Genomic DNA, 18,932 nt, shown 5'->3' on the forward strand with positions numbered 1-18,932 from the left:
ATCACATCCTAAATTTTATGATAAAAATTATTTTTCTTGTAAGAAGGAAAAATGATAAAATATAGCTAATTTTGACTTCCAGCTGGAATTCAGCATGTGAGACAGGATCCTGTTTTTCTGAGTATTTTTTTGCATTTTTTTAGGCCATATCACCACTCAAGGACACGCAGGGGCTAACACTGCAGGCGGTCAATCAGCCACGGAGCTAATCACACTGGTACCAAAACTGGCAGGGTTTCCAGTTCCCGCAAAGAACACTGTTTCTTCACTAGCTCACGTTTGAAAGAGTCTGAGTGTTTTGCAGTGGAAGCACAGGACAGCACCCAACACCCCTTGCAGGAAGCAAGAGTCACCCACAAGGGTGAACACCCCGAAGGGACTGTGGCCCATGGAGGCCTCACACAGGAGTAGAGGAGACAAGAAGAAAGGAGATGCAGAAGAAAAGAGTGAAAAGCAAAGAGTGGAGTACCCCAACGTCCTGCACCGCCATTGCCTCACCAAAGGGACCTGCAATGGCACTGAGGGAGAAGATGTTGGAGTGAAGTTCAGCATGAGAAAGGGGAAGGAAAGGTGTTTTCCTTACTTATTTTATGTCTGTCATCTTTGATTTTCACTACCCGAATCAGCAATTATATTATTAATTAAATTTATCTCCACCGCTTTTTCTCTTCCTATTTCTTCCCTGCCCCACTGCGGGGGCTGTAAGCAACTGGCTGCCCTGGGTGCTTGGCTACCAGCTGAGGCCAGTCCTCCGCGCTACTAAAAAAAGTTGTAAATAACCCAACTTTCCTTTGTCCATGAGGCAGCAAAGTCACTCTCTGTGATGCCTTCCCACACGTGGCTTTGGTGGTGCAAACTCAGCCGTATTCCATGCCTTAAAAGGACCCCAGCAGCCACCCAGCAAGGTCACCCTCTCCAAATATTGTACCTTAGAGTCTGACATAATTTTCATCAGTCTTCTGGGAGGCCAGATCTCAGGAATTAAATGGGTCTTTAATTATTTACTATGGCCCATCAATGGAATTATCCCCTTTTAAGGTTGCCATGTCATCACAAAACCAAGAAACCCAACTTGAGAACATCCAGGCAGAGAGAAAAATGGTTCCTATATGCTAAAACCAATACTCAAGAAATATGAATAACTGTGGAACCAAAAGTTTACAATACTGAGGAGAAAAATACTTTGATTTTGAATTTTTCGGTAATAAATGCCACATGTCTAATTGGAAACATTTCTTGTTTTCATACTGACAGTATTGCTTTCTATATTATTTAAAAAAACAAACAGGACAGAAGCTGTCTTATCATCGAATCTTCAGTTTTCTCAGCAAATTTGATTTATCCCTGGTGAATGAAATTTAAAGAACACCCTATTCTTATAGCTCTGAAAATTTAATCTGAGTTATAAGTAGATATAGGTATTCATATTAATTCTTTTCTTCCTTGCAGCTAAATGAATGAATCTATGTAGCTGAGCGTTTTTCATATGTCTTGATCCTTTTCTCTCTTAACACCATTTTTCATCTAGTGATATTTAGGACATCTAGAGTGCCAGCATCCAGTTTGAAATACCTTTTGAAAGTGCCTGACATTTTCCTGAACCTTTTTCAGCTGTCTGGTAGACCAGAGAGATGTCTTCATCAGACAAGGCTCTGAAGCGACTGCTCATTATCAACAGCAACGTTTCACAGAGCCCCAGCCCACTGACCTCCTAATCCTACCGCTGGAAGGGGTCCGGTGGTAATTTAGGTTGCTTTTTATCTATACGTGTATCTGACAATTGCTCATCTGAATTCTTTTTTAACTCCTTGCTGATAGGAACTTTATAATCTCCTTAGATAAGCCATCTAATGCCTCATTTTTCTCACTATTAAAAAGATTTCCCTAACAGCTATCTGAAGTCCTCACTGGTGCAGGCTCCCAGTTGTGGTAGGTGCTGGCAGGCGGTGTCTCTGGGCAGAGCCTTCTGTTGGAAATGGGGAAAAAAGACTCTTCAGATATAAAATAAAGGCTCTTTTCCAGGAGCAAACAGTTTAGGGCACAACTTTCCATGGCACCGTAACATTATTACATACATACAAAGAAAGAGCCAAGGATGTGATAACTCAAAAAGTGATACCCACAGAGAAAGAGCCAGGCTCAGGTACACAACCTGCAGCGAAAGTTGAAAGTATATAGAAGAAGCAATCTGAACAAATAAGGTTCCTTTTCTCCAATCTGACAGCAGCGTTAAACCATCAGATAAAAAAAGAAAAAAAAATAGTTCAGGATTTTGTTTTCAATTAAGCTGTTTCATAACATGCTGAGGAAGTGTGCAGCAACAGTTTGCAAATCAATAGTTACTTGCCACAGGCTTTCAAAGGAGCTGCCAGCCAGCGGGTCTCCGCTCAGTAGTTCATCACCCTATCTGGCCATATAGTAAATCAATCAAGTCAATGATGAAAAAGCTAGCAGGGGAAGTGGCAAAGTAAAAAGAATTGGATTCTTATAATCGTGTGTACTGTTTGATTTTTTTTTCCAGACAATTAAAAAAATACACATGGAAATTAATTACTTAGAACAAAAGATCGCACAATCGCAGGGAATTTATCACAGATTGGTCAAGATCCCTGCTTTTTTCTAAGACAAAAATATGTATTTTTATATTTTCAAACTGCAATACTTAGTTGCACAGCCAGCCTGACCCTAAATGCTCTGCCAAGTTTCCTAGTAGGATCCCAGCCGCTTGCTAACTGGGCAACTTCTTCCCCTTTTTGAAATAAATTTTAAATTCACTTGCACCTTACATGCCTCAAGCACAAAAGGATGCCTGACAGCAGTCCTGCCTTCCCAGCTTTCTGCAGCCAGTCCCTCCCTCTGCTATCAGGATGTCCACACAGGGCATCCTCAAGAGCGGCCACCACCTCTTGGAAGGGATCTGCAAAGGAATAAGGGATACAGTTGAGTGGCAGAAGGTGACAATGCACAGATTCGGTCTGAACTACAGGTTATAATAAAAAAACCAAAGACATACCCTCACTGGGTATGGAGGCTGAATGCTCCAGCTTGGTTTTCCATCTTCTGCAGATTACTTGGTGTACAAAGCAAATCTGCAATACCGCAGAGTTACCCTAAGACACAAGTATGCCCAAGAGCTATTTGAGCACGTAGGTTTTGCTTACTGTTTTGGATACCTGGGAGCTGTGATTAATTATGAAGCTGCCAATTAAAGCAAATTTTTAGCCTTAGCAAATCTGTTGTGTGAAATTTGATGTCAGTGAATAGTTTCAGAGAGCTAGGTTTCCTTCTCCACCACCTTAAAATTCACTATTTACCACCAAAAAGCTCTGCATGGCAGTGCTTTGTGTCCCAACAGAAATGTAGATGATTTGAACTGTCAGCAATCAGCTTAGTGGAAAAGGATATTTAGGATAATTATTGTTTGCAGAAAGTAAAAATAAGTCTGTCAGAATTTCCCTGGGAACAAAGATGAATTTCTTTCTAAGTTCTCATGTTTTTGCAAGCCCAAAGTATTATTCAAGTGTTGCTATCCACCTATACATGAATGGGTAACAAAGTACAGATCTGCACATCAACAGGAGCTAACGGTGGCATCCCCAAGGTGCTAAGCTAAACTGGTCTTGAAAGGTACAACTCAAATGAGAAGCATTAACCCAAGCAAAGCCCTTTTTCTCTTTTTTTTTTTTTTTTTTTTTTTTGGTAAGAAAAATGTGTTTAAAGACTACTTTACCCCATCTGTTCACAAGCACAGAAGAAGACTTTACATTCTTCCTTCCACCAGTTTTGTTCAATTCCCTCTCTCAGTGGCTGAGCTCTAAGCTGTAATTCTGCTTTGCTGGTAAAAGCACAATACTCTCCTTCTTCACACAAACTCCTATAAAAGTTGGGGGTTCTTTACTTCTCTTGGCCACTGGCAAATTAATATCCCTTACTGTATTACACAGAGTATCTAAAACACTGCTGGGCTGGGCTAGAAAATACAAAACCAGTTCCCCTTGCTGAAATGGCTGAGGGCACAAGTGACCAGCAGATAAGCAAAGGCTGCTTCAAATCATTGCAACGATTGCAATTAAGAATACCCATGCAGGTTGCCAGCAAGTCCAAGGAAGAGACAAAAACAGCATTTACACTTTTTTGTAAATGTATGAAAATGTATTAAATGTATATATGTATGAAAAGCATACTTGGAAATACTAATGAAAGCTGCTACTGGAGCATGTCATGACTATAAGGGTAAAGTAACTCAAGTAAAATGCAATGCAAAACACATGAAAAAAGTAACGTAAACCCAGAACAAAATGCAAAATGTAGCATATGATGTCTGGAGCTACACAGGTATGCAGCAGAGCTATGGCTTGAACTTCCCTGGGTTGGGTCACTGGGTGCCGTGAGTCCAGCACAGGCAGTTTGATGTCCAGGCCAAAAAACTGAGAAGGTGGGAATCTTGCTGGTAAGTCCAATATCAAAATTATTATCAGCCCTTTTTAAACTATAATTTCAGTCTCCTCAGACTGCTAATGTAAATCTGTGCCTTCATTGTTATCTTTTGGATTTTCACTGGAAATTTATGATTTCTGTTCCTTGCCTTTATTTTATATCTTTGTTTTTCAAGGTATTTCACGCCTGGCAGGGTGTGGATAAATGTACACTAAATGCAGCCGATATAACAAGGCAACACAGTGTACATGGGAAGGATTTGTTTCAGCTACTCAGACATATTTCCTTGGATTAAAGCTAAATTTGCTTAACCAAGTGAAAAAAGACTCGAAGGGGGGTTGTTTTGGACAGCTCAGTGAAGACATCTGTCTGCATAGCAGCAGAAAAAATGCATATATGTGAAAAGCCAGGATACATACAAACCAGTGGGTGAATACCAAGAACACTGCAGAGATACCGCTCCACCTGCTGACTCGGCTGCTCTGAACTCCTTTTTCAATAAAGACATAAGCAGAAGAATGAGGAATGTGTTATTCAAGCTTCAAGTGAGACCTCCATTATAGAAAACATTACTTAGATCCATTGGAAAGGTAGTAAAGAGGGAGTGGGAAGGAGTGATGTAAAACAGTGAATGAGAAACATGAAGGTAGGACTGAAAGAGCTTTGTATTTTGCACAGAACAGATAAAACAAGAGAATGATTCAAAACCAAAATAAATGTCAAGGAATACACTGTACACCTTGTATTCAGCTTGGTGGTCAGCCGCCTGGAGCCCAGTTTGGTGTAACACACTTACTAAGAAAACTGTCTAGCTGTGAGAAACTTTATGAACTAAAGCTGTAAGATATAAGGAAACCTAAACCCTCGAAAGAAGTGGAAGTGTTGAGGCAAGTATTGACATAAAAAGATATAAACCTGCCCACCTCCATAAAGAAGAAAAGGTAAATCATCAAGAAGGACCAGTTTATCCCTAGAAGCAATGGAGAACAGTATTTCCCAGCTGAATGACAACTCCTTGGCATATGAGTACTTAAAGCAGAAGTTGGTCCCAGTTATCATCCATGTGCACTAACCAATAAATAACTGCATTGGTTCTGCTTGCAAAGTCACTTTGCACATGGTAAAAAGACTCCAAAACAAAAAGGAGGGAAGTGTGTTAGGAAGAAAATATAGTTCCGTATCATATGTGATAGAGGACAGCTGATGCCAGGAGCTGAGCAAGATTCAAATGAACGTGTCTGAGGGTGTCCTCTTTGCTGCGTAGGCACATGAGAGAGGCTTTGAAAACAGGCCATAAACACCACATAGCATAAGGGCAAAAGCCAGTTCTGGTCAAGAATAATTAAAATGCAGTCTAGTAACCTATCTGGTCAAGAATAATTAAAATGCAGTCTACTAACCCATCTGTAGAAAAAAAAAAAAAGAGTATTTCTACACTTTTTGCTGGAAGGTCTACTGCTAGTCACTTTAGGCAACCTGGAGCAGCATCGTCTCTTGACATCAACTGCTGACAATGTTGACACCGCATTTCTAACACATTCTCTCCTCTCCCTCCTAGATTTTTATTTCTACTGTGAAGAGATATGTAATTACACATCTAACACCCAGCAGCTTCTGCCTTGTTTGTGAGTGCCTGCAAGGCTGCAGTGACACACTCACATTTCAAAGGACAAATTACAGAATCATTACCAATTACTGTCAAATAAAACCCAGCCACGATATCAGCTTCTCTAGAAAGCTTTGATGCAAACGGGTCTTCCTTCTGGAGATAGTGTGGGAGGTATTCTTCCTGGGAGGAAGTGTTGTGATCTGATGCCATCCCATTCATGTCCAGTTTTGCGTCTGGAAAACAAAAGAACAAAGTTTGCAACAGATCACATCTGCCACCAGCAAACGGAAAGATATTTTTGTTCATACGCAAGGTACACCTTCCTTTCTTCATTTCTGCTCTGCTACCTCCCAGGGCATTTCAGGATCCAATTCAAAATTGCATAAAGCATCCTGCCATGATTTATTTCATTACTTGGTTTATCCAAAAATGTCATTATTCATATGGCACTCATCACAGTAATCCATCTGAGCAGTGTCTAGGTACCAGTGTGTTGTGGCGTTCAGCCAGGGTTTCTGAAGTTTCTTCCCTGAATAGGAGCTTCATATTTCCAGCTGGGTGTAAGAATGATCCAAAACTGAGAATACAGAAAAACCAAGCAGGGTAATTCTTTGTGTCTGAATAGCTTCATTGCTCAATGTGTTTAATGCATACTGAACTTGGTGTCTTTATCTGTGTGCACTCTTCTTGTAATCCCAAGAAACTGAGAATTATCAGTAAGACAGTCTCAGCAATTTCTTCATATCCTGAGGGGCAGTACGCCTACAGAGGGTAGCTCTGCAAATTTTACAGTTAAGTGAAAACTTACATCCGTAAATTCTCCTTATTTAGGTAGTGGGTTCTAATGTAAATAACCTTACATGGCTATGCTAATAAACAGTAATTGGTTATTACAGTTACGAAGAAGCAACAGGAGTATTAAATAATAGATTCATCCAGGCAAGGTTCTTGAGCTTTCTCTCCATTTCCTTTTCTGTGGGAATGGGCTATTGAGGTCAAGAGTGCTAAGATCAATAAAGCGAACCCTGATATGGCAAAACTAGAATCTTACAGACATCCATGAAGGTTATCCCTCCAGGATAACTGAAGAAATAAAATAAGAAAATCTAGCATAAGACAAAAACATTTCTGCAATGTTTGAAACCACCCAGCCAAGAGCTGTTTAGGACATTCAGTCTTCCCAGTTCTTCTTGCCAGTGCTTGGTGGGGCAGAAGTGGCATGCAAGAACTTGGCATTTAACTCCCAGGCTTCCATACTTTTTGCTGTGGGACCTGGAACAACTTGTGACGCTCTAAATTTTGCCCCTCAAAAGTCCAAACTTGCATGGAGACTAAGTGAGGGGGAGCAAATTTCATTATTTTACCCATTTGCCCTCTCTTCTCCATCTTGAAGGCAGACAGCCTTCTCAATAATAGCCCTGTATGTCCAAAAATGTGGCAGGTGACATCTACCTATACCTAAAGCACCCACAAACCTCTCCCTGCTGTCCCTCTAGCTCTGAAAAAAATGACCTTATTTAAGGGAGTCAGATCATAAAGGCACACTGCCACTCTCGACATCGGACCCTCCAAAAAGTGTCCTAGGCACATGGCTCTAAGTAGCACTGTATCTTTGAAGTTCAACAGCTTCATTGCTTTTCTTTTTTTCCGTGATAAAGGGAAAAATAAGCAAAGACTGATTAATTAAAAAAAAAACACAAAAAACCCCAAAAAACTACCCCACCCCCCCACCCCCAAACCTTAGGTGACTTCATGAGCACTTTTCTTCTTCCACAGCCATGGAGAGTAAGCACTCCAAATTGTTCACTGCTCCAGACATCAAAGCAGCCATTTAGGTTTGGGTTAGGTACCATGGTATGGCAGCCTAGACACAGTCTAAAGAGACCATCCTGTACAGGAGGGTGGACTAAGACATGAGTCTGTGAAACAAAATCATCAAGACTGGTTATCCTCTCCATCCAACCATAGCCACAAGTCTTGATCCAAACTCCACCTGGCCTTTAAGAGGATCCTGATGCTTCTCTGTTACCCAGCTTGCATGGTCCCACAACCCTTGTATTGCTGCAGCGTTTGAACTTTGTGGGTGGTTGAAGTGATGCAAATGGAAAAGCACATCTGGGAACTGTCAGCACAGTTTGGATTTGATGTGGCTATCAAAATATTTAAGGGCATGTTCTTTTCCTGAGCCACACAAAAGTCTCCCACTCAGGTCAGTATTAAGTGGCTCACCAGGACAATATTGTCCAACTTACAAGCATGCAAACAAAAAAGTAGCTTTAAAGAGGAAATTTCAACTCCTGTATAGGTTAAGCCCAGCCAGAAGCCCAGTCATTGAAATTTTTAATCTGCCTTGGAAGCAAAGGTGCAAGTTTTCCAAGGAAATGACAGCCATGAGGCAGGAAGAAGCCCTCTCTGATCAAACTGGACTGCTACAATATGGAAGATTTTGCTGTTCTGCTCAATTACCTGATTGCAAATGTTAGTTTTATGACAGACTAGTCCTACCTGCTGAAAAAGAAGCACCTTACTTTAGCTTCAAGCAGAAAGAGCACATTATTTCCTGAAAATTTTCAGAAAAAAAAAAAAAAAGGAGATTAATGTCTAACTTCCAAAAAGGCACACAAACTTTCCTTATAATTTTCCATCATGTCTGGCAAATTAAGAATAAGTTTCAGATATAAAAACATAAAAAATAGCTTTGCTTGATTTAAAACAAAATGTAACAGCGACATATAATACAGGATTTCAATACTATATTGTGGCTTTAAAAGACGTTCATCATCCTGATTTGGCAGGAATTAATTGTGCCCCCCAAACGAATCTCACTTTTGAAGTGTAAAAACCAAAAATGAATGTAATTAATAAGACAGAATAATTATTTGTCTCACAATTCCAATTCAAGAAAAGCCACAATCCTGATGAGCATCTAGTGCCTAAATGTTGGATAAAAAAATAGAGAGAGGGATAACTTTCAAACTATTAGGCAAAGCCTAGCAAATGTAGGGAATGTGCAATTTCCCAGGTGAATTATTTCAGGAACCAAGATTTGAACTAACTGTTGGTTTCGTTTATATATGTGCTTTTTAAGATACCACAGCATTACATGCCTGATAAAAGCCATAAAGGTTCTGATCCACAGCCCCTAAAAAAACTGAGTCAGGGGCAGGAACTCTGAAATGTTATTTTAATATAAACTTCAGTGATTCATATTTGTACCAGGCTTCATTGCTTGCAAGTTCCTGTGACCTCTTAAAACATATTGGGAAGCTACAAACAGGGTATACTTGAACCCAGATTCAGATTAAGCCTTCTTCCATGTGGCTCGGTTAAATATTGGCAGATACTGGCAAAAACTGAAGTCTTTAATCTAAATTAGTAAGAAAACAATCATTATTATTCTGTTAGCCTGCCAAAAATGAATGCGTTCAGTTTATGTAGAACAGCCAAACTGGTATGAAGTGGGGAAAGTATTTTTGTAACTTTGCAGACAAATGAAGGAAATATTAATACCAACTATTTTCAAAGAAAAAAAAATCTGAAAAAAACTAAAAGCATGTTGTAGCTCACAGGCAAAATTTACTTTTGAATTTACTAAGGGCTAAATGGTAGAGTGAAACAGAAGATGTCCGTGCACCCAGCACCCCCTCAGAAGGAATTAGTGGAGCTCATTTTAAAAGAATTAACACAGCTAAAGTGATGATATTATCAATTGTGTTAATTAAGAAAACAACTTTCTGCCCTTTCATGATATGTAAAAAACAATAAAACTATAAATAGTTTTATCTGAGTCAGTAAAAGACAAAAGCTTAATGGATACATTAGTGCCTTTCTTTTAAAAGAAAAAAAAGGGGCAAGATCTTTTTTTGTTAATTTGTCCAATGTCATCTATTTCTTAGAGTCTTCAGAACAAAGTTAGTCAGTTCTCAGTGTCTGCTGGATCTCAATTCATAGTGTAGTTTTTACTCTAAACTTCTCCTGTGTATTTCGTGGACCCCATCTCACAAGCATGGGCTGTGGAGGCACAGGTAAAGGCCCCCAGTGGGCTTTGCCTTGCGCTCCTACACCCATTCTGGCTGCTACGCTGATAACACAGACCACGAGTCCAGCACACCTGGGGACAAACACTGCTTCACCCTTTACATCGCTGCTTCTCAGTACTCATTTTCCTCAGTACTCAGTTTGATGATGAATGCCAAAACTTATTTCTATGACATACATCCCTAGCCAAGTATTTCCCAGGAGTCCAGCTAGCTGTTGTATTTAGGAATGTAATTAACAGTGACCAGAAAACTTATTTCAAAACAACCACAGAGCACTATTCTTTTCTTTCTTTCTTTTTTTTTTCTTTTTTCTTTTTTTGTTTAACCTCCTAACGTTGTAGAAGAGATTTCCTTAAGAAAGAAGGTCTTGATTTAGTCTTAGTTTAGGGCTAAAGTCTGAAGACTATGGACTAGGAGTCTGTCTTTTATCCTTGGCAGACTTGTTTAATCACCAGGCTGCTTGTTATTCTCGGGTAGATTCTCACACCTGTTGAAGGGGAACCATCCCTTTGAAGTCACTAAGATTAAAGTTTAAACTAACATTTCCTACATTTCAGCTGGGTACTGTGCCTCTTCATCAGACTGCTGCTTTTGTGCTAATAACGACAGAAATCAGTAAAATTGCAATGTCTCGTACTTCTCCTATGACAGAGAATCAGAGAGCTTTTGGAACATCAGCTTTCTGTATGTTGATGCTAAGAAAATATTTTATGCCTGCCTATCACAAAAGATCTGTCCAAGCAACATAACGTGACATCACATAGCAACACTGGAAAGGCATGGGCAAGAGAAAAGCTGCACTCAGATGTACGTGGCCCTGATCTCAGGCTAAACACCCTGCTGAGAGGTGAAACCCAAATTTTCAGGTAAAGCCCTGATTAGGTGCTTCTATTTCCTTTCAGCTTTAAAAGTATGCAGTAAGACTTATTACTGAGTTTTGAAACAATGTAATAATTACCAAAAAAAATGAGACAAAAGTAAAGTTAGAAGTAGTTATGTGAGTGTCTACAGCGACTTTTACATTAGTAAGCAGCACAGGCCTACAGCAGTGGATCTGTAGAGCAAAACAGTTGCTGCTGAGGACCTTCGCTTTCCCAAGGCTGCACATTTTTCAGTGCTAGCACTCAAGAAAAAAAGAAAAAGAAGAAAAAGGCAAATATGTGAAAATAACCACAAAGTGAATGATAAGACAAGCCATTTTTTAATTGAGTCCTTGATTCTGATTAATAAGCATAGATTCAAACCCAAGCTCTCAAAAAGTGTTTTGCAACATGAGTGCTTTATCTAGTGTGATAGGCACACTTGGACAAGCACTGGGAAATAAACCAGTTATCAAGGACTGGTTTTGTCTTACTCTCTCGCAACACAAAAGGATTCCACTCTGCAGTAGGTCTCCAATGACCAAAGTGTGGGAACAGAGCGCGCTACACCACTGCCCACCATTTAGCTCATCTACAGACCGTCTTTCCAGCACATCCCATGCTGAAAGGCCCCCAGTGCCTGCGAAAACAGATTTAAAACCATAACAAAAGACACAAATCTACTGCTTCCTATTAGAAATGGACTTGTGCTTATTCCTGTGCTGCAGACATTCATATTTAATTAATACAAACAATTCTGCTTTTAAATAATATATTCTTTAAAATGCTCCTATTCCACTATAACCAACCTCAGGAGATCCAAATCCTGACTCAGACACTACAAAACGGCAATATCAAGCCTCAAAACTTCTGAGCCTAAAAACAAAAGCAATTTGAGGATTTTTGCCTTGGCTTAACCCGTGCAGTTTTGCCAGCCCTACATCAGTTTTGCTCCCCACTATCTCCTCGTCTCCCAGTAAGGTGTTTCACCATGTCCTTTGTGGCTTGGACAGGCTTTTCTCACCCTGAGGAAGGCAAGGACATGCCATCCCCACTTCTTTCAAGAAAGAAGCAGACTGCAGAATAGCAGCAACCTTCCTGATCTTTTCCTCCTATAGGGAGGCACTGAAGGAGTGGGGAGAAAAAACTTGGTTGCTCCTGCAAGGCACTGACCACCTGATGTTTTTTCTAAGGCTTGGACAAATATAGGGAATTTTCACCTGGGGCTGCCAAAAGGAGGACATTTTGCAGGAGGTGAGTGACAGCAACCAGAACAGACCTGACCATTACCTGTCATTTATTGGGCACTGACTTTTGGTTTCAGGGTTTTGTAGACCTCTCAGTGGCTGGCACGCTGCAGGCACAGCACGAGACTTTCCATGCCCCCAGCAAACTCTAGCCTGTGAGCTTAAGGTCACATCTGCCTCTAGAACATCATCTGGAGAAGACAGGAGCTTCACAGTAATTGCTGTCTCAGCAGCTGCAAAATGCTGGCACAATCTGTCCCAGCTGTGGTTTTGTCCATTTATATTTTATCAAACACCATGGCTTTGCCACTGTCCATCTTTTCCATCCTAGTCCAGCTGTTTTCCCATCTTCAGAAGGAGATTCTTACAGTCCCCTACTCTTCTCCAGGAAGGTCTGGAGGACCAGGCACAGAGCAACCTTCCGGGTCCTGCAGAGGCTTATGCTTCTTCTACTTGATGGGCAATTTTCAGCAAATTGTTAAACCTCTTCCCCCAGAAGGAAAACAGAGTGAATTTGTATCTACAGCAGAGGTGGGCCAATGGACTAATGTGTGGTGGTGTAATGGCTCTCAAGTCTGTGATATGAGAAAGAATAATGTGTTCTGCTGTTTTGGAAAATTATTATAAACCACAGGCTGTCCTAAGAGATGTGAAGGCATGCAATGCTTTTATGAAGTAAGAATGAAATTATCAGCTCCAGTCACAACAGACTTTGATTTTGCAGGTGATCTCATACTCGGAGACCTGCCTGAAGCTGTTTTTTTCCCCAGGATAGCATCTTTGGAAGACAAGTGATTTATTTACAATAAGGAGATCAAAACTGAAATTTCAGATTCATCTCAGCAGCCTGTTATGTTTTCAATTTTTGATGTGAAAAATCACAATCATTATGTTGTCAAATTGCTGTATTTATGCAGTTAGCCCTCAGTATCCAAAGGGCATGTAACAACCTCCACAAGCCTGAAGTCATCTGAATTTTACAATTTATTTGTGGGTTTGTTTTCCTATAGCTCAACAAAACAACAAATAATTCTCTCTGTGGTGTAATGCCTGCTAATATCCCTGACAGAAGCCAGATAAATGTGTGTGTCCAGGAGCAGAATCTGAAGGTGCTGGCGCATGCAAATCATGGAAAATTTCCTTCTTCTGAAAATAGCAGTATATTTGAGCAAGATGGGGAGAGAAGCAGCCTTTACAACAGTCACCTGTGATTAGGAAGATAAATCTTTTAACTGTTCACTCTGGCTGCTAATAAACCCCCCTGCACGTGGTTTCCAAGAAGGCAGAACCACGATGTTCAGTGATGATTTTGGAAGATTGGGTGGTATTTTGAGGAGAACCAGCTGAGTGGTGACTGGGGCTTTGCACCCTGCAGAAGGCAGGCGCTGAGAAAAGAAATCGTGGCATACAATTGTTACAACCCTTATGACTGAAAAACAGGCTGGTGAGGACATGAAGCAAACACCTATTTTATTTCATAGCAGGATAAATGCTAATTATGTTGGTACAGATGACTGTCCAGTCTATCCTTAACAATCGCCTCCCTAGGCAATTTTTTCCTGAGGTTAATTAAAATTCTGAAGGAAAGAAACTTGAGACCACTCACTTCTTAAACAACTCACATTGTTAGATCAGAGACTCATTTCCCCCAAAATCCTTAATATCTGATATAGGTAGATCCTTTTGAAGAGGAATAATATTAGGGATTAATTTCAGTATTTTAGGAGTGTAATTAGTGTAGATTCGATAATCTGTTGAATTCAGCCTTTATAAAAGACTTGTTAATGCAAAATGGATTATGAGCAGGATTGTGCACAGGGAAGACAATTCAAATGCCTTGAACAGGTAACACACATATGGAGAAGTCCACTTACATGTCAACTAGTGTCATTGCTTTGGCAAGAATTGGGCATCAGCAGTGCTTTTTAGGGTCTCAAAAAAACTTGAAAGTCACCATGGTATTATAGCACAAAATATAAATGAATTTCAAGAGATGTAGGAGAAGAAAGGCAAGAGGAAAACAGTAAGTGAAATTCAGAAGAACTTGAATTCAAACTCAAGCATTATTTATGGACAGAAGCACTGAGAGAAACTCCATTTGGGAACAAAAATTAAAATGAAGAGCCATGTATGTATTTGATAGACAATAATACAGATTTCCTTCTGTTTGGGTTTTCGTTCATAAAATCAACCTAACTGCAAAGCATCATACACAGCAACATCACAACAACACACCGTGCAGCACCTTGCACCTGAGCCAGTTCCCACAGCAGAGGGCATTTCCAGCACCCTCACCAAGGGGCATGGGAAGGCAGCACCCAAAATGCATTCACAGCTTGCCCAAGACAAACACATTGTACCAGGGACCTTGTTTAGATTAAAAAAATTCGTCTGCAGATTCAAGCCCTCATGGAATAGTTCCTCAACTTCAAGAGCCAAAAAGATCTGTGTTCCCTTCGTATCCCCAGGGAGCCCTCCGGCACATCAGCATTTCCTTGCATCCATGTCTGAGTTCCCCCTGCTTATGAATTTCAGGGCACACACCACTGCTCTTGGCTGGGGCAGACAGGACGATGTTTTCTTGCACTGGTTTTAATGGGGGTCCTGGTGGCGAACATACCTTCAGCTGTGTGAACCTGCTACAGTGGAGTAACGCTGACTTAAACATGCTGGGTATCTGGCTCTGCCCTTCTCCTAATCTTGCAGAGGGAATTTGGGTGTCTCTATAAACCTGAGCCAAAACCAACCAAAAGAAAATAAAGCAAACATTTCACAGGGTCTGAAGAGGCCGCAAAGGTTTTATTGACTACTTCTGTGGTACCTACAGTGCACCAGCAGCAAACCAGGTTTCACACTCCTGCTTTCCTGAGGTTGACTTGTCAAAAAAAGCATGTGCCGCTCAAACACGGGAGCTACACAATCAGCAGAGACTGCCTAGAAGAAAAGGAAAAGTGGACACAGTCAAGGCATGGTTTAGAGAGGACAAAAATGGGGCTAAGTTACCTAGCAAGTACAATTTTAACCAAGAAAACGGTACCCCGACAGTAGCACCGCAGGAGAGCAATCATCAAGAAAAAGCTATACAGACAAGATCAGCTAAAGAAGAACAGAAAGGCAATGCCACCTCACGAGATACAGGACCTGCAATATTGGTTTAGGCTCCTGGAAGACTTTTAGGTGGAGGTTTCCTATTGCAGAGAAATTCTATTCCTCCGCTTTGACATCACTAGCTGCTTGTCCATTAAACAAGCATCCTGGAGACACACAAAAAGCCTGATCCTGTCCCAAGGAGAAACAAGTGGCTTCCTGGCAGACCAGCATAGAAAATCTCATCTGATCCTTTCTCATGTAAAACAATAAGGCCTGAGAAAATACGTGCATAACTATTTTCTAGCTCATAAACTTAATTAGAGCGGTTTAGTGATTTAGCGAGTCATAGGCTGGGAATGTAACTTGGAAATGCTGACTCCCTTTCCCTCCCTCTCTCTGCTGGATCTCTCTTCTCCTATTACAGGCTGAGTCCGATATTAAAATTGTCCTTTTTGTTGCCTGTTTACTACTGAAGCAGTAGTTCCTCACTGCAAACTTCGGTGCAGCCGGGCACAAGGTGCCTGCATCCAGCTCAGCAGCTCAACACCCTCCGGCTGCATGCAAACACTAGGATTTGCCGATGCCCGACTCTCAGACGAGTACTTCAGTGCTAATTTGCAATTAAATGCAGTTTAGAGTTCTGCTAAATACAAAGAGCTGGTTTTTCTTTGGTGTACAGTGCTGTCACAACACTGTGCTGACTTACAACTCCAGGCAATTGCCTTCTCTCTACGAACAAGCAAAGCTGTGAGGAAGGGACATGGACACAGTTTCTGCAAATACTTTCTCTCTTGTTTTAAGGGAGTGTTTAGGGACACTGGTTTAAATATCATACTTTGCAATTAACCAAGAATCAGTATCAAATCAGTATTAATCAGATAGTATCAAATCAAATCAATATTTGCAGCTCCTTATATTGCCTGAAGACAAAATTATTCTTTTTTCCAAATTCATTCTGTAATAAAGGTAATGCCAGATTTGTACAGACCTCCAAAAAGACTAAAGGAAACACCAGTCCAAAACCCACAAGATTTATCAAAATCCTATTACAGTGCTCAGGCACGTTACATCATTAAATTATCTCTGGTTATATCACACATGCCTAGAGACTCTAATGCCATCAAGTGGGGTGGAGGAGAGAAAGAAATAAAGGACACTGTGCAAACACTAAATACCAAAACTTTCAGAATATTTTCCTGACTTTCTCAGATACATTTCAGAAGGCTACACCCTAAAATCTTTATTCCTATGATGAAACAATTTATTCCACAGGAAGGAGAATTCTATGTGAAACTAAGTATTAATGAAGCTGCTATGAAGACGGACCTAAATTAAGAATACAGTGAAAATACATAGTGTAAGCACCCAGATGTGCATATATGCATGCAATTTTGCACCTGCATATTTAGCATGTACACACCTATACATGCAGCATCTTATAAGAACAGAAGGAGAAACAGGACGTACCTTATTCACAAACTCCGTATAAAGCATCCCCCTTAGAGCTCCACAGCTGCTTTTATTTCAGTGTCCAGACTGGACTGATCTATAAAAGCGTAAATCCATAGTGTTCTTGGTGTTTCAAGTTTTAGAATTCAAGAGGGAGAGGGGAAAATCATGCTGTTCCTCAGTAAAAGGCGATCTTTCTCCTTCCCCCCCTTCCTGACTTAGGCTCCCAGCCCCTGGATGCCGTGATGTTCCTCCCTCTCTCACTCTTCCCAGTGGTGCTGCTGTTGATCATCCACTTTACTCCACGAAAATCACTCTCTGGAGCATCCTGCCTTTACCTCCGTGCTGATCAGCTTTCCAAAGGACCAGTGCCACCTCGGAGAGAGACCCCGGGAGCGTACCACTGGCAGAGGAAGGGGCATAAGCCAGACCCATCCATATTCTGTCAAACCACATGTCACATGCTGCTGGATCCCTCCTGCCAGCACAGCTGTAATCCTGTTTATCGCCCGCACCACAAAACGGAGAATGCTTTTAAACTTGAAGGCTTACGTGTTTGTTTTCATTAAGTGATTCTTACTTTCTGGTAAGAGAGGAAAAATATCTACAGTCCTAAAAGGTGCTTTCACAGAGTTAACAGAAGTATTTTTGTTATTGTATATTAGTATTGTATGTCATTCATCTTCACCAGCACCCTCAGTCACTTATAAAACTGGGCTGGTTAGTAAGAAGACACGTGCATAAATCATCATCACTACCTTGAACTCAGTAAATTTTTACATTAACTGAAGACCTGATTTTCAATCCTCATTGCAACGGCATAAAGTCTAAAGCCTGGGGGAAAAAAAAAAAAAAAAAGAAAAAAAAAAGTAAGTTACAGAGATGAAGTACAGGAATCTATCCCTGTTTTTTTCTCACTAAGGCAGACTTCTGAGTCTGTAAGCTCTGCCTCATGGAATCAGTTTGTTTTCATCAGCTGCCTGGTCAAGAAGCACTTTCCTGGGTAACACAGCAAAATGAATCCAATCCTAGATATGGGAAGGATATTCCAGGGAATATTTTTAGTTGCTTTGTAACCAGAGACTAACCCTGTCACATTTCTGCCAGGGGCTAGGAATTAAGAGGCTGCAGAAGTCACTGAAAAATTTTAATAACAACTTCACACATTTTAATACCAAAGATCAATACAGACCATGGTAGTTGTTTTGCTTCATTTAAAATAAGGTCATCATGAATTTCATCGGTGTCTTTCTGTGCTTGCCAAGAGGTGAAAGGATTGTATTCTACAAGTAAAAGAGAAAGGATTCTATCCTACAGTGATAAAAGAAGATAAGGGGAAGCAAATAACATCCACAAAAATGGAGATTCTTCTGAGTCAGGGCAGAATCTTACAGTAACGCTCGATATCACTCTCTGATGGTTACATAAAAAAGCAGCATGTTTTCTGCTTTCCAGGAGATAGCCAGGATTGGCAGTAGCCCAGTTTTCACTTACAGGCTGGCCCCAGTTTGTTCACTGAGACTCCAGAGAGTAACTTTCTAACCCCAAAATCCAGGCTACACCATCAAAAACCTTGTGTGGCAAGTGACTTCAGGAAATTTCACTACAGAATTAACATGAACACAGCGTTTTACACTCAATTGATTTGAAGCTGCTTTGCAGAAAAAGCTCATCGTTAATGTCATGTTTTATTTACAGGGTGAAGAGCCATGGCAGAGAAAGGTGAAAAGCACATGGTTTTCCAAATAGAAAATTCACTTTAGGTAAGGTTTTCAGTCTTCCAAACGGTCAGTGTGTGCCAAAACAGTTGTAGATGTCAGGAAAGCTGTTGGGAGGAGGCTCCAACCCCTCCAAAACCATTCATGTGCAAAACCTTGCAAGCCTCAAGAGGAGACCAAGGTAATGGCTGCTTTGGAGGTGGCAAGTCCCAAAGACAGAGGCTACACGGTGTCCCTCCTCTCCTCTCCTCCACTTTTTTCACATCAGCATGGAGCAAAGTGACAAGCACTTGGTGAAGGTTAAAGGGAGCAGCTTAACACAGGACTGTAAGGACTTGGAAAGGGCAAAGAAGAATGGGTGAAAAGGAGGCAAAGAGGAAAATGGCTGTAATTTGTAGCATCACCCAGAGCCTTTGGCACTAGGAGACAACAGAAGCATGGCTTTCCTACAAAGCAGTGGAGAACTTCCATAGAACTGGACT

The 18,932-nt window shown here is 40.8% G+C and overlaps 1 protein-coding gene across 1 annotated transcript in view; it reads right to left on the minus strand.

Annotated features, from left to right (window-relative positions):
- The window catches only part of OPN5 (opsin 5), a 38,479-nt gene extending 21,300 nt beyond the window's left edge, over positions 1-17,179 (minus strand). Inside the window, exons 1-3 of the mRNA XM_037393118.1 lie at positions 16,751-17,179; positions 15,019-15,127; positions 6,127-6,279 (exon numbers count right to left, since the gene is read on the minus strand). Of these exons, the coding sequence (XP_037249015.1) occupies positions 6,127-6,279; positions 15,019-15,127; positions 16,751-16,777 (289 nt within the window). The 5' untranslated portion in view covers positions 16,778-17,179. The remainder of the gene's footprint in view (positions 1-6,126; positions 6,280-15,018; positions 15,128-16,750) is intronic.
- Positions 17,180-18,932: the final 1,753 nt, after the last annotated feature.

Source organism: Falco rusticolus, chromosome 6 (genome assembly GCF_015220075.1).
Source record: "Falco rusticolus isolate bFalRus1 chromosome 6, bFalRus1.pri, whole genome shotgun sequence".
Taxonomy (NCBI): Eukaryota; Metazoa; Chordata; class Aves; order Falconiformes; family Falconidae; genus Falco; species Falco rusticolus.